Source organism: Scardinius erythrophthalmus (assembly GCF_964197995.2).
Source record: "Scardinius erythrophthalmus genome assembly, chromosome: 25".
Lineage (NCBI taxonomy): Eukaryota > Metazoa > Chordata > Actinopteri > Cypriniformes > Leuciscidae > Scardinius > Scardinius erythrophthalmus.
The window spans coordinates 27267833-27284420 of NC_138245.1; the positions used below are offsets into that span (position 1 = coordinate 27267833).

At 35.6% G+C, this 16588-nt stretch overlaps 2 protein-coding genes across 3 annotated transcripts; both read left to right on the forward strand.

Annotated features, from left to right (window-relative positions):
• The first annotated feature begins 1456 nt into the window (after positions 1-1456).
• LOC308685439 (uncharacterized protein) lies at positions 1457-3776 on the forward strand. Its single transcript, XM_081357211.1, has 5 exons — positions 1457-1748; positions 1830-2135; positions 3085-3384; positions 3481-3519; positions 3690-3776. Exons 1-5 carry the CDS (start codon positions 1508-1510, stop codon positions 3734-3736), a joined length of 933 nt encoding a protein of 310 aa, XP_081213337.1. The 5' UTR covers positions 1457-1507; the 3' UTR covers positions 3737-3776.
• Positions 3777-11392: 7616 nt separating this feature from the next.
• On the forward strand, positions 11393-16369 carry LOC308685306 (uncharacterized protein). 2 transcript variants are annotated; one of them, XR_014029445.1, is made up of 10 exons: positions 11393-11897; positions 12445-12741; positions 14532-14582; positions 14663-14713; positions 14838-14900; positions 15103-15199; positions 15474-15525; positions 15624-15693; positions 16050-16099; positions 16216-16369. XR_014029445.1 is itself a non-coding variant. In XM_081356997.1 (6 exons), exons 1-6 carry the CDS (start codon positions 11843-11845, stop codon positions 15186-15188), a joined length of 603 nt encoding a protein of 200 aa, XP_081213123.1. In that variant the 5' UTR covers positions 11818-11842; the 3' UTR covers positions 15189-15208. The 2 variants fall into 2 exon arrangements, 1 of the variants encoding a protein (XP_081213123.1); XM_081356997.1 differs by lacking the exons at positions 15474-15525; positions 15624-15693; positions 16050-16099; positions 16216-16369 and having other exon boundaries at positions 11818-11897; positions 15103-15208.
• The last annotated feature ends 219 nt before the right edge of the window (positions 16370-16588 follow it).

Genomic DNA, 16588 nt, shown 5'->3' on the forward strand with positions numbered 1-16588 from the left:
GGCTGAGTGACCTCAGAATGACCACCTAATATTATTTTAATATCTAAAAAACCGAAGCAGCACAAACAAAACTTTTTACAGCACAAACCAGCACAAACGGAGCACAAACGATTGCGTCTATTTTGGGTGAATTTGGAGCATGTGGGGGGGCTGGTGACGTCATCGTCTATAATTCAATTTCTGATATTTTAAAACCCGAAGCAGCACAAACGAAAATTTTACCGACACAAACCAGCACAAACGAAGCACAAACGAACGAGACTATTTTGAGTGAATTTGGAACATGTGGGGGGGCTAAGTGACCTCAGAATGACCTAAAAATATTCTTTTAATATCTAAAAAACCGAAACAGCACAAACGAAATTTTTGACAGCACAAACCAGCACAAACGGAGCACAAACGATTGAGCATAGTTTGACGACGTTTTGCGTTGGGTGGGGGGCCAACTTCACGCAGGTACTTTACCTCTCATTCTCCAAGTCCGAAATCTGCACTTCAGTAGCACCATATACACCAAACTCTCCAGTCTTGTACCTAGTTATATTATGAAGACATATACAGAGGGATTTGTAAATATATTATTCCTAGCCTGATTTATATAACATTTAAGGTTCATTAGTTAACATTATTTAATGTATCAATTAACTTGAACTAACAATGAGCAAATACATTTGTTACTATATTAGCTCATCTTTGTTAATGTTAAAAATACAACTGTTCATTGTTTGTTCATATTAGTTCACAGTGCATTAACTAATGTTAACAAATACAACTTTTGATTTTAATAACTTATTAGTAAATATTGAAATTAATATTAAGATTAATAAATGCTGTAGAAGAAATGTTTATTCTTAGTTCATGTTAACTAAGGTAGTTAACTAATGTTAACTAATGAACCTTATTGTAAATGTTACCATAAAACAATTACATGAGAAATGATTAAGCACACGCTATGATACATGTTTCATTGCACATGGCTATCAGTGTAGTATTTTTATATATACTTTCATCTACTTAAAACTGCTCAGTGCATTATATGGTTTCCGGTGGTCTGGTGTGTTACTTCCTAATTCACCCATTGTGTGAGAGTCGTCTCTTTTCTCACTCTCGCTGTAATGGAGTTGTTCATCTTCATTGCTCTTCAGCTTCTTATGGAGGTTCAGTCTTACAGTAAGTGATTTATGGTGAACAAAGTTTTATTAGGTAAAATAATTCAGCAAGTGTAATATGTGTGAAGTTTTAATATGAACATACAGACATGTGAGCTACAACCTACCTGATATATTTGTATTACTGTATACATCAGCAATAATCAGCAGTGGCCTTTTTCACATTTTTCAACTAAAAATATATGATTAATTTTGGAATATTATTTTACATTGTAATTGTAAATATTAATGAACATTGTCAATGAGATGTAATGATTGATTTGTCTGTTTTGGTTGTTTCAGAAGCTCCTGCTGTAAAAGTATCTCCAGATGTCCTAAGAGAGTCCAGCTCAGTGAAGATGATCTGTGAGACGCCAGCAGATGTTACAGTGAAACAGTGTCATTTTTATGTAAACAGTGAACGGAAGAATATAAAAGTCAGTCCATCATGTGAGCTCGATCTCACTGGTGCTGAAGTGCTCAGATGGGCAGATGTAAAATCTCCTGCATCAGTCCACATTTACTGCTACTACACAATAACTGAGCACAGGATTGATAAACCATCATCTCATTCTCCTGCTGTTACAGTGACGGTTCTAGGTGAGAGATTTCACTGATGTTCTTCTGCGTTACAAACTGTTATTACAATGTTTTTAATAACTCTGGATTATTTCACTTTAGGTTCACTTCAGAAACCCTTCATCACTGTTAGTGATGGTGATGTCCAGATCAACATAGCCTGTGAAATACCATCTTCAGTCAGAGCTGATTTCACCTGTAGTCTCTACACTGGAGATGTTCTTCTGCACAGAAGTGTCTCTCACATTCAGAAGAGTCAGTCTGGAGAGAATCATCTTTGTATGTTTGATTTAACTCATAGTGAACTCTACACACGATCAGTGAACAGCAGACATCTGAGCTGTGATTATTACATCAACACTGAACCTGAGATCAGATCACCGCGCAGTGACACACACACCATCAGAGGTGCAGGACTTCATACATAATAAGCTATTTTCATATTATTATTAGGGCTGTCAATGTTAACGCATGCGATTAATTTTTGTCCAGTTTAACGCGTTATCCTTTGGCTAGCGTTACATTATTTGATCCCTCTATTATTCATGCAAATGCTTTTAAACCATTCAAGTGCGACAATGCTGTCTATGTGACACACACACACACACACACACACACACACACACACACACACACACACACACACACACACACACACACACACACACACACACACACACACACACACACACACACACAGAAAGACGCACACCAGTATTGTGCATGCGCACAGCTAGAGCGCGCCAGAATGCAGTTCTCTTTCGCGCTTGAATGAACAATAACACACACAATTGTGCCAAAGTGTCCGTTTTGTCGAGTATCCTCATAATATAAGAGCAGTATTAAATGAGTTAAATAAAGTCTTAAATGAACGTAAAGAGTTGTGAGTAAATGAGACGCGTGTGAGATCCTCGTCATGTTCATCAGTGGCTGGTTTTAATTTTTTTAATGATTGACAGTAATACTAATTACTAATTACCTACTAATTATTGCCTAATAGTCAATAAATTAGTAAACAAAAAAACAAACAAACAAACAATTTATTTATTTATTTTTAACTGTAGGCTATTTGTAAAATGCAGAGGTAAAACATGTCCAAATGTGGTTAACAATAGATAATGATAATAATTAATAAAAATATTTCTGTAATTATCCAATAATCTAACATTCATGAATGACTGGAAAATCATGGAAAAGTCATGGAAATTCAAACATTTGTGAATCCTGAAAATAGCAATGAGACACTTTGGATCAATGAGGTTTCTCTGCCAGCTATTTTTAAAAACAGAAACCAAGCAATCAAGATGTCCCATTGCTTTTTGGTCATTACTCTGTCTTTTCCTTTCTTCTTCATTAGCTCTTCCTCAGGCCAGGTTAACAGCCTCTGCTTCAGTTATTAAGGAAACAGACACAGTTCAGCTGAGCTGTGAGAATACTGAAGATCTGAAGATGGAGATGTGTGTATTTAACATAAAAGGAAGAGAAAGTAAATCAGAACAGAGCTCATCATGTCAGCTCTCACTCACTGGATCTCAGATCAGTATTTGGTCAGAAGGTCAGAGTTCATCTGTGAGAATAACCTGCTTCTACATTGTGGAGAAGTCACAAGTTCTCATACCATCTCCTCACTCCGATCCAGTGACGATAACAATCCAGAGTAAGTTTTATTTAATGCATAACTTATTTATTTACAACAGAAAAACTTAATCACTTTTCTTAAAAACTTTACTTTTATTTGTCCAATGTGTGATAGCCTCTACTGGTCAAACTTTGACAACTGCCACAAAAACAAGTGAGTAACCTTATGTCTCAATATTCCTGTAGAGGATTCTCATAAAGTATATTATTCTAATTCTGATATTATGTTATATTGTATGTTACGCTTTAATATTAATACCAGAACTACTGTAACTAGTTTTATTTCCAAACTAAATGCATAATTTCTCTTTGCAGCTTCAACAGCGACCTCTACTGGTGAAACTTTGACAGCCAAAACAACTTGTGAGTGAAGTTTAATTTGAAAATAAAACATAGGCTATTGACAGGCACACAGAGGTATTTTGCACAGCTTTCTTATGTGACTATGATTACCCTTACAAAAGAGAAGTTTATTCAAGTGTGCTATCAGTATACTTCTTTTAAACTAAAAATAAATATAGGTGTAGGCTACTTTCAGTTCTGAGAAATATACTTGATATTGCACTTAAGTATACTTGACTGACAGAAAGGTCTAAGTATATTTGGCATATACTTGTCCTCAATCTTTTGATCAAGATATAGGCCTACTTAATAGTATAATTAAGTATTTGAAATCTAAATCTAATCATCTTTTGATAGAGTAGCCTAAATACTTTTTTTCACATAGTTTTACATACAATCTTTTAAACTTAGGCCTACATTGTTTGAAAATATTGATTAACAAAAAACAGATATGATCCTAATTATGAGTATATGATTTTTTTTGTGTTGGCTAGTCCACTGGTAGTGTACTTCAAATCTTTACTCTTTTTGAATTTTCCGGCTATCCATGTTTACACTGTTATACGGTAGGGGGCGCTATTATACAGTACAGTACAGTACAGTACAGTACAGAATCAAAATCTCCAGATCAAAAGAGTGACTGACGCCCACACCCAATTTCATTGGTTTATAATACAGAAATCTTATTGCCGTAGAGTAGACGCTTGAGGCATGAGCATGCGCATTCCTTTATGTTTGGATTTTATTATTAAGAGATAGCCTATCTTCTTTTAACAGATCATTACATAAACATGAGTATACTCTCAACCATCCAATCAGAGTTCATATGGTAATGCAGACTAAACTAAGGCTATAGAAGATTGTTTTTTCGTAAATTACTGGCTTTGTTGGGTTAGCTAATTGATTAGCATGAACACAAGGAAAGATATATGTTTAATATGACATTTATTGTTTTGAATGTAACAGTTAAGATCCAAAAACCAGTTCAGACCCACCAGCCAAACAACCACAATACCCAGATATTGGGATTTTTGGAGAGCATAATTCAGAATATTAATCTGTGTCTAAGAATGAGAGTTATGTCAAAATAAGAGTATATGCAGTGTCTTACATATGCCTATTCATTATATATATATTTTTTTTACTCTAATACCATTAAAAAGGTAGGCTATTATTATATCGTTATTATAAAAATGGCCTCATGCAATTCAGTCTGTTTCCTGTGTCATCTCTCTTTGATATGTTGTTGGTTTATTAATATTCAACATATTATTTGCATAATGATTATTTAAATAGTACAAGTATCTATTAAGGTAAGGATATCTTTGATCTAAAATGTTACTAGTACCTAAAAAATAAGCACTATTTTTTCTATTTTAGTCAGGCATAATTAAATACTAGACACTATTGGAATAAGTACTAGTATCTTTAAAAAGTTACTAGTGCCTAAAGAATAAGCACTAGTATCTAATGAATAAGTACTAGTACTTAATGAAATAGATAGTGTCTAAAAAAATAAGTACTAGTAGCATGAAAATAGATAGGTTTTAAAGATTAAATGTTGATTTAATGAATGATCTATAAGCTGTTTGGCCGTAGGCTACTACAGAAACATTAAGTGATAAACATGCCGATTTCAGTAACGATCAATACGAATCAAGTTAGATGAAGTTACTGTACAAACAATTGATTCAGGCAGAACGGCGTGTAGGTGATATAGTCTGCTGCTAAATCTGGGGAACAAATTCTTAATGTAGGCTACCCAGAGCTAGGTCTATATCAAGTGAAGTCAAGTCAAATTTATTTGTATAGCGCTCAATTCAAATAGTTTCTATGCAGCTTTACAAAAAGTTGTATTGTGTGAGCTTTATTATTGAGCAGTTTTAAGGCTGGGCGATATCACGAAATATGTTGCTGATATAAATGATACACTGTTCGAGATTTAGCTATATTGTATTAATTTACCCAGCCCAGCAGATAAATCAGTGCCACTGCCACTTTTAGTGAACAATGGGCATGACATGAAATTACTGGCATTGCAAAGGAGAGATATTTTCTGTAGACTGATAGTAGAAAAACATTGTCTGCATGTCAAGTAGGGCTTAAGCATGTCTTATGGGTATTTTTTTTTTTTAAATTGAGATTTATACACCGCCTGAAAGTGGTCCAGGGACCAGGCTTTATTTAGGCTTCTTCATTTTCCCATTAGGATCGGTGGATAAACACAAACTCAGGATTTTACACAAATTATGATAATTCACTGTATTTCAGTAAGACATTGGATAAATCCGAAAGTCACAAGTGTGTTTTATTTTGCATTTTCAGTGCTGAAAAGTGATTTAAAAAAATGTATTTACTAAAACAGATGTTATTATGTCGATCTAGCAAATATTATTATTCATGTGCTCAAGAGCATATTTAAGCAATAAATGTTCATATCACTTCTCTGCTATGTATTTTTATTAATTTTTGAAGTACTGCATGTTATATTGCACAGATTTAAAGCAGAGATTTTTTTTTATAGCTATGCAGCTAAATGTGAGTGTTAATATTTGAAACTGTTATAATATGAACACAATGCGGGGGTGGATAAATAAATAATTGGATTTTTAATACCTGATGTCACAGATAGTCGTATTAAAATAGTAAACTACTTATAAGTTCACCTGTAGAACAGATGCAGTACAAATGAGAAAGGTAGTCAGTCCCCCTGTAGTCACTAATTTATCCCTTAAAACTCACCTTTGACCACCAAAATGACATATTTAAAAGTATTTCCTTGAAATTTAGTATTTAGAAATTTAGTATTCGCGGTTCTATGAATATGCAAATTAACCCCGCCTCCACTCACTCGCACCAGGGCTGCGTTCAGCCCCGACAAAAAGTCGGAATAAATACGTGTTTAATACTGCAAAATGCACTCGATGTTACAGTCACTGCCTTTGCCGTCCAGAATAAAAGAGAACATCCCAATCGAGTGAAGGGATTTGTGGAAACTGTGGTTCCTAATTATTGTGATCCAACATTTGCCTCACATTTCAGGATGAAAAGACAAACATTTCAGGTGAAGGAGAATCTACTTCTTACCTCCGAGACTGTGTTATGATCTATATGACCTTATTATTTTTATTGTGATGGCAAGCCGTTTTAGCTTAAATTGTACCCAGCGTTACTCGTCATAATTTTTACTAGTAAGAATTCAGTTAGAGAGCTCTACAATTCAGTTCTTACTAGTAGCAATTACAATTAGAGAGCTATCTAATTCAATTATTACTAGTAATAATGACAATTACAGATCTCTCTAATTCAATTCTTTATAGTAACAATTCCAATTAGAGAGCTCTACAAATGAATTTTTACTAGTCATATGTCTCCATTGACTTCCATTCATTTTTAATTACGGAGCTCTACAATTGAATTGTTACTAGTAAGAATTGAATTAGATAGCTCTCTAACTGTAATTGCTACTAATAAGAATTGAATTGTAGAGCTCTCAAATTTAATTCTTACTAGTAAAAATGCAATTACGACGAGTAATGCTGGGTACAATTTAAGCTAAAAACGGCTTGCCATATGAGTAGCCTATTAGGCTTAACATTATTGTTGATATGCTATATTTTTACTAAAAAACTATTACGACAAACATGTCTTCTAATATATTCAATTGTTGCGTATACCGAGATGCAGCGGACACATTTATAAACCACATTTATAAACGAAGAAGAATCCTTTTCCTGACAGTGAGATCATCTAGAAACACTGATGTCTGCAATCATGTTGCAGTAGTTCAGTTTTTTTTTTTTTTTTTTTACTTTTTTTTATTGTAATATGATTTCATCTGCGATTTGTTCTGTTGCAGCTGTTCCTCCTACTGATCACATTCACTCTGAAGGTTGTTCATTCACTCACAACACAATACAAAACTCAAAACTGATAATCTAAATATCTGTAAAAACTAAAACAAACATTGACATTTCCTCCTTTCATGATCATATGAGGTGTCGTTAATTTAAAATGAATTTAATAAAAAAAAACTGCACATTATATATCTGATATAAACATGGATTAAAGTCTATTTTTGTCTTTGACAGTCTCATGGCTTTTAGTAGTGCTGGTTTTCACTGGTATTGGTTTATTTCTGTCTGGACTCATGGGATTCATCTGTCTCTGCCACTTTGACAGTAAGTTTACATATGCATAAACTGAGCTGTGTGATATAGAAACATATAATAAAGTCTGTATCTGTGCAGGTTGTGATGACGTTCTCACAGAGGTGATCTACAGCTCCTGTCATGTGGAAACAACATCTCTGTTAACTTCCTCTGTGTGCTCCGCAAAACATGGATGAACTGTTTCATTTCTTGCACCTCAAAAGAGAAAAAATTATTTGTACAGAAGGAATGATAGTAGCCTATATTTGCAGTATGTAGCTATTTAATTCATATACTGATCAGCAGGCCAAGGCAGAATCTGTGGAGCTTTTTCTTTTTACATTTTGATTTTGAGAGAAAATTGATTTTATATTGGTAAAATGTGTGTTAAATGTTACTGAAGGCATCTTCATGTATTCTATAGACTTGTATTCTAGTATTCTATATGCAGATTCAGTGTCATTCAATGTTAGATTTAAAGCATCAGAAATATTAAATGTATATTTCTATATTTTTTACACTTTTTTTAATCAACTATTGAGAGCTAACAATAAAGTTGCATTTTAACCGCAGCATGTTAGTGCCCTACTTGTTGAGTTTGTAGTCACTGTAACAATTATTGTAATTTTAACTTTAAAAGAATGTAAAAATGCTACAATAAAAACATGTTAATTGTTTGAATTGAACTGAAAGAATTTAATACACAGGTAAACAAACTCAATACAAAACAGGTGTGTTAATTTGTAACATAATGAGTAACCATGAGAACTAATGCTAGGAACATGGGATACATAGGATACATAGGAACAAAAACATTGGACCAGAGGCGATGCAGGCTTTAAAGGGGGGGTGAAATGCTCATCTCCTGTTAATCTTGAGTACCTATAGAGTAGTATTGCATCCTTCATATCTTCAAAAAGTCTTTAGTTTTATTATATGTATAAAAAAAAGATAGGCTGTGCTGTACCGAGTCTTTCCGGAAAAAAACGAGCGGCTGGAGGCGGGCCGTGTGGGCGAAGCTAAAGCTGTGCTAACGCGCCGAGCTAGTGACAACACACAGAGACATTTGAAGCAGTTTTACTCACCGCCAGGTTCAAATCCACGACCGCGAACCTTTATCATTGTGACTGCTCGATCCTTAAGTATTAGACGATCTGTAAATCCGTCGATCTGGGCTTTGTTTATAAAAAAATCATCGTCGAAATGCAGGGAACAAACAGTCTTACACAACTCCGTTTATGCTCAGGAAAAACAAACTCCATCCACTAGTCCCTTAACGCCAGGTTCTTTGGGAATCTGTGCAGGGTTGTCTTGCCCTGGCAACCAAAAACACACTTCTTTGGTGACATTGACTTCCCAAAAGCCGGGCAGGGCGCTTTGATGGCGTAGCTGCTACTGCTTTCGCTCTCTCGCTTTGGTCTACGAGTGCGCGCGCGCCCGCGATCTTACCGGAGAAGAGCCCTTAGGACCCATATAAGGAAATTCTGCCACAGCTGACGTCACACAGACCCATACTCGAAAAAAACTTACCGAAACTTGTGACAAACCGGAAGGACAATTTTTGGCACAGAAATACTCCTTCAAACATACAATGTAATTTTTGAAACTTTGTCCATGTTTAGCATGGGAATCCAACTCTTTAACAGTGTAAAAAACTCAGTATGCATGAAATAGCATTTCACCCCCCCTTTAAGCTGGTCAGGACCAGCCATGAAAAAGTCATTGAGCTTGGCAGAACCAGCGGTGATGAGGGTTGTGTGCTGGACAGGGCCAGCAGCGATAAAGGCTCTGGACGGCGGAATCAGCAGAGGAAGGCTGTCATCATCCTCAAGCTCCTCTCTATTTAGTATCTAGTAGGATTGATTGGGTCCTAAGCTGGGACTCAGCACTTTACCACACCGGTTAGAAATTGTGTCTAACTTGAGACAGCGTCGTCGCCACATGACTATGACGTATGCCATCAAAGTACCGTGAGAGCGATTCGAGAGCAGCCGGCTGGTTCATTCTGCGCAGCTTCTCCAGAGCGGTTGCACGACACAACTGTTCCACGATTGGCCGAATCCACCGCATGACAACGATCACGTGTGTTTCGTGTTTATTCAAATACCTTGTGTTCCACTAATGCTCACAAATAATTATTTAGTAAAAGCTCTTTGCATGTTGTTGCGATGTTATGTTTTGTCATGTTTATCAAAATAAAACTGATAAAAAAAACGTAGACCCCACTACATTGGTATTTAAATACTTAGTATAGGCTTATGTTGAACTTTATTCTTGTACAAACAGGTGCTGTATTAAGCAGTACATAAATTATAAATGGAAACGTATCTGAAACGTCTGTGTATTTGATATTAAAATATTGCATTTATTTCACTTCAGCTGTAGCCTAGAAATCTAGACGCACCCTAGTGGCAGCAAAATGTATTTTGCAGCCAGGGTAGTCTAGCAACTCTCCGTTGACTTTCGGAGCTGTAAAAACCTAAATTGGGTCAGGCCAATCACATCGTGTATAGAGTAGGCAGGGCGGGCTTAACATAATGATGACAGAGTTGTGACGGTTCCCTGCTAATTGAAAACAAAGAATGGCGGCTGCTGCTGGAGAACAGTCTTTCGAATCGGCTTTGGCCGCGACTCTGGAGGACTTGGAGTTAAGTTTTTCCTTGAGAAAAGAGCTAAGAATGGCACTTAAGTCATTCTTAAAACAGGAAAATGTGTTCGTAGTTTTGCCGGCCAGATTCAAAAGTTGAATCTATCAACTAACGTTGGTCACCGTGATTTTGCCAAGTAAGACATGTTCCTGGATCAACATATTTTGTTGATCCTGGAATAACATTCCTGTCCCAAAATTTTGTCCTTACACTATACCTACCCCTAAACCTAACCCTACCCATAACTTTTCCCTAAAATCAGAGGGAAATGATAGGTGAATAACACTGATGTTGAAGCACCTCACCCTGGTTCTAAGCCTAAACTGGACATAAACTGTAAACTTGTCCCTCAAATCTGATTGGTTGATTCAAAAGTTGTTCCAGGATCAACAAAGATGTTGATCCAGGAACATGTGGTACTTGGTGAAATCACGTTCACCAACTAACCTTAGCTCCGCTGTTGGGAAAACGCTCTGGTTGGTTGAAGCGCTGTCCTATTGCGTGCAGAGGGAATTTGAAAGACAGCCGTATCCCGCCCCTCTGATTGAGCCGTGTCTATGGTAAGTTGCCAGACCTAACATCTTGATAGGTCTGGCTTGCCAGGCTACTTCAGCTGTGGTAAAGTATGTAAACGCAGCGCGAGAGTCACTAGGGAAAGCAGAAAGTGTCTGTTTCAGCGCCTGTACACGGCAACTCTCGCCGATCGGTTACATCCAGCCGCAGCCGATGTCGAACACACCTCAAGTCTTATGTGTCATGTTCTCATTGGTTGTTCTGGTCATGTGTCCTGTTTTCTTATTGGTTCATTGTTTGATTGTTCTCAGGTGTTCCTTGTTTAGTGATTAGTCCATGTGTATAAATAGCCCTCATGTTACCATTGTCTTTTGTCTAGCTTTGTTTGTGGTGCCCATTGTTGTCGGGTTAAGCTTCGGTCTTTTTTTATTTTGCACTTTGCTCATGTTCATCGAATAAAACTGCACATTAGTTCTTAACTATAACTTGCCTTCAGGGGTTTTATGTGACAACATGTTCCTAAAGTAACCACTGAGTGAATAATGTAGCTATTCCACATTATTAAATTTTTATGATTTAGTCTTTCATAAAGTCTATTAATGGTTCAGTTGTTTTTGGCACGTTTAAATTTGACTTTTATAAAGCTTATTTCCGAGTCTATGAGCCTACAAAAAATGTTACCAGTTGCCCAGATCTGCTAACCATGTGGTCTCATGCTGTGCGTTCTTCATAGAACTGCATTCAATTTCTTCCTGTGGTTTAATGTGTTACTTCCTAATTCAACTATTGTGTGAGTCTTATTTCTTTTCTCACTCTCGCTGTAATGGAGTTGTTCATCTTCATTGCTTTTCAGCTTCTTATGGAGGTTCAGTCTTACAGTAAGTGTTCTCTGTTGTTTAATGTCGATAAAATACAGTATACAGTCCGCATTTTTAGCGAAAATTTGAATTGTCGATCCTCAAACATATTTCAGCATGTGTGATTAGTACTGTACATGTTTTTGTAGAACATAGCAAACCTACAAACTCTCTGCTTTAAGACATATTACTTTTACATTAGCTATGTCATGAAAATTAATTAACTATTGCAATAACCTGATTAAGCCAATATTTGGCTATATTAATTGGACTTTGTCATGTCAACACCTTATTTGGAATATCCACTGTATGTATTTACATCAGCACGTTCATATGAACATAATTCTGGGTGTTACTTGATATAGGCAGTTTTGAAACTGCAGAACTGAAGCTTGTTTCTGTCATGGGATAAAAAGTTATGGTAAATGTGATTAATAAACCATCATCTCATTCTCCTGCTGACACAGTGATGGTTCTAAATGAGATATTTCACTGCTGTTCTTCTGGGTTAGAACCAGTTATTGCAATGTTGTTGTTTTTTTAATTTTTGATTATTTGACTTAAACAGGTTCACTTCAGAAACCCTTCATCAGTGTTAGTGATGGTGATGTCCAGATCAACATAGCCTGTGAAATACCACCTTCAGTCAGAGCTGATTTCACCTGTAGTCTCTACACTGAGGATGTTCTTCTGCACAGAAGAGTCTCTCAGAAGAGTCAGTCTGGAGAGAATCATTGTGTGTTTTATTTAACTCATAGTGAACTCTTCACACGGTCAGTGAACAGCAGAAATCTGAGCTGTGATTATTACAATAACACTGAACCTGAGATCAGATCACCGCGCAGTGACACACACACCATCACAGGTGAGGACTTTTTACTGTAATCATTTTTTTAAACATTTTTAATCAGAGACACCTGTAGATTTCTCAAGCTAATATGATTTATGTAGGTCATTAGAATATTATGAAAGTTTTTTCAAATAAAGAAAGTCATATACAAAAAAAAAAAAAAAAAAGAGAGAGAGAGAGAGAGAGAGAGAGAGAGAAAATATGAATGATATCTGTATTACATCTAGGGCACTTCTGGATGGATACTATTTTATAAAAACCCATTCAATAAGCTGTATAATACAACACTGAATGGAATATATTACTGTAAATATAGGAAAGAGTTGAATATGGTTAATCATAATCTCTGTGGTGTGTTGAGACTTATTAATTGTAGGTCATTATCATCCATGAAGTCAGAAACAACAGTTGTGGGATTCACTTGACCTGAGTGTAACTGGCAAGTTTGCAATCTGATATATTTAGGCAGGAAGGAAGAGATGAATGTGTTGAGATGTCAGAGAGCCTAAGCTGATTGTGTCATTCTGTTCTGCAGCACCTTTTGAACTCTGTGACTACAAAAAATACATGTTAATGTTAAATAAATGTTGAAGTCAGAAGTATTTCAATAAAACTTTCAGAATGCTTGACAAAATTATGACTTGATTAATTATGATTTTTAAACAATGGCAATAAAATGTCATTGTGACATAAAATGTCAAATAAACACGGTGGAGAAGTGTCTTTTACATAAATGGCAGAGAAAATAATACAAAACAGAGCTCATCATGTCAGCTCTCACTCACTGGATCTCAGATCAGTATTTGGTCAGAAGGTCAGAGTTCATCTGTGAGAATAACATGCTTCTACACTGTTAATTTGTTGAAGTTCACAAATAATGTAAAATGACTCCATATAATGCTGGTAAATTGTCTCTGCAAGTTCGACAACCCCCACTGCACATACTACAACAGCCATGACTAGTAAGTTAGTAAAAACATATTTTCTGGTTATTGTAGATTCAGTTTGAGAAACAATTGCCCTCTGAAAATGGATCCCCCTTGTTGTGTTTTAATATTTTTTTAATATTAGTAGACCTCCATTCCAAGTCAAACCTGCGAACAAACAAGGCAAATGAAACCATGTGTAAGTTCTTTTAATCGTCATCAATGGCAAAAGCCACTGCATGTGTGCAATTAAAATGGTGGATTCAACTGTCAGAATTAAAAAATAAAACGGATCCATTTTCAAAGCAGGCCTATCTGTACATCTGTAACTCATAGTGGTAGTCTTTTAAGGTAAGCAGGAAATACACAGAGAATTCAGAAAGTCAAGGCTTATGGCTGTGCTGCTTTTTTCAACAGGCCTACTAATTGTTTATGAAAATTGCATGTTTCATCCAATATGTTTGTACGGTGGCCTAGAAAGCTCAACGCTCTGCAACTGAAGAAAACACATGCAAATAGAAAAACACCCACAAATTAAGACAACATCTTCATTAGTTTCACAAAACATGTGTGCGGACATGTGTCCATTGAGGTCTGTGCTATTTGCGTTTCTGTATTTGGTTGTGTTGTGAGTATTTGGAGCACACGTTGTAAAACTAATGTTTTCATAATTTGCGGGTGTTTTTTCTATTTGCATGTGTTTTCTTCAGTTGCAGCGAGTTGAGCTCTCTAGGCCACCGTACCTATCCTCCATTTTTCCAATTACCTGTTATTTGGTTATTACTGAAATGATTAATTTAGAACAACATAATTTTTTTTTGCCAGTCTTTGTAAAGACAATGTTTATTTTAAATACAACTAAAGATGTTCATACTTCAGTTTCAACAGCAACATCCACTCAAAAAACTTCACAAACGAACACAGAAACATGTGAGTAACGTACCCGACAATAAAAGTTTTCTTTCATAGTGTTTATTATAATTCATATTATTTTCCCTTTTCAAATTCAGCAACAATGGCTGCCATTTCCACGACTGAAACCCCAGCATCCACCAGAACTGGTAACTTTTATAAATATCTGTAGAAACCCATATAATGAACATTCTTTTTACAGTGACTTCATCAAACACTGAAACACTGCTGTGTATATTCATCATGTATCATTTGAGCTCTTTTTTGTTGCAGTGGTTTCTAGTGTTCACACTTCAACAGCTGATCCTGAAGATCCACTCAAACCACAATTTACAGGTTTTATTATAAACCCTTTTCCATATTTGACATTATTTAGACCATAGCATTCTCTTTCAGATCTCTGTAGAACATTTACTTATTTCCAGGCACCCGAAAGACGTAAAACAAATCTACATTTACATTCATTTTTGCAATTCTTTTGTGTTTTAAACTGTACCATAATACATAATAACATCATAATGTGTTGATTTTGACACAGACACATGGTTTATAGTGCTGGTTTCCACTGGTGTTGGTGTCATTTTGACTGGATTCATCTGTCTGTGCTGGTTTGCATGTAAGTAAAGTTTACAATTGTACACTCCATGCTCAATATAGAAATTATCATGTGAATTTATCATTAAAACAACAGAGTTGACCAAAATGCTGTTAAGGAGTAATAACTGACATAATGCAGTAGATCATTGTTTTCTAGGTAAAAAAAGAAGAAAACAGTAAGTTTTTTTAAAAATAGTTTTTAGTTAACTTTAATAACCCTAATTGTAGGTTTTATTTTAGTAAAAAAATATATGTATTCTTTTCTAATATATGTATGAAAAGATGCCATAAAGATCAATATTTGATTCTTAGCAATAAAATGAGATCAATAACATCAGATGAGCCCAGTCAAGGAATTGGTATGGTGAGTATCTTTGATATTAATCTTTTAAATCACAAAGTATTAAATATTTAAAATAACGTAATGAGTAAGAATGACCTTAATTATTCCTTGTCTTTTAGACTTCTGGCCCTGCAGAGACATATTCTCTGATCACTTTTGTGCCAGACACATCTCAGCCCATCTCTGTAGGTGAGAGAACATCGTTCTCAGTTGATGATCTCAGATAACGTGACGCTTAGTAACAGATGTCACCAAGAATTACAGATAAAGTTAAAAAAACACCATAGTGACCACAGCTTCTCGGAAACTAGTACCATTTCCTCTTTCAAGTCTTCAGCAGATCAGCATTAAGCGATAAGCTCATATGGAAGAAGTGGGACAAATATTAAATTCATCAAAACACTGTTGCACAATGAGTCTGAGAAGAGATGATTCTGCTGTGTAAAGTGTCAAAGCTTAAAATACATTTAAGTTTTATGACAGAGAGCTTGTTCTTGACAGTCAAAACCTGCTATTTAAAGTTAAATGACGCTTCTTCTTTACAGAAGTCTTGGTCAATACTCAACAGAAAGAGGGCAATACAGAGGAAAATGAGGTAATATGTGAACAGTCACACCACAAACCCACATAAAAAAACGAGAAGTCCATCATGAACAGATTACAAACATTGATCTTGTCTGTCTTATCAATCTTTCTGTTGTCTTCCTCAAGAATGTTTACCACCTGTACTGCACGATCCCTGACAAACCAGTTCACTCAAACACAGGAGATCAAGTCTACAGTTTGGTGAAGATGCACTGATGAGTCTCAAGTCGTGTTTCATTATGTAAATTCATTATAAATAAACTATCTTTACTTGCTGACAAATAGGTTTTTATTTTTATCATTTAGTGTTTGGCATGAAATGCATTGTGACCTCTGTGACCACGCAGAAGACTTTCTCTGGCAAGGCTCTCTAGCCCAATAGTGCCTTGTGAGAAGTGCTTGGGAACTGAAGCCGAATTAAAACATGTAATGATGAATGATTTTTTTTTTTTTTCACAAACATATTTTCATAATTTCAGTAAAGAAAATTCATGTCTGC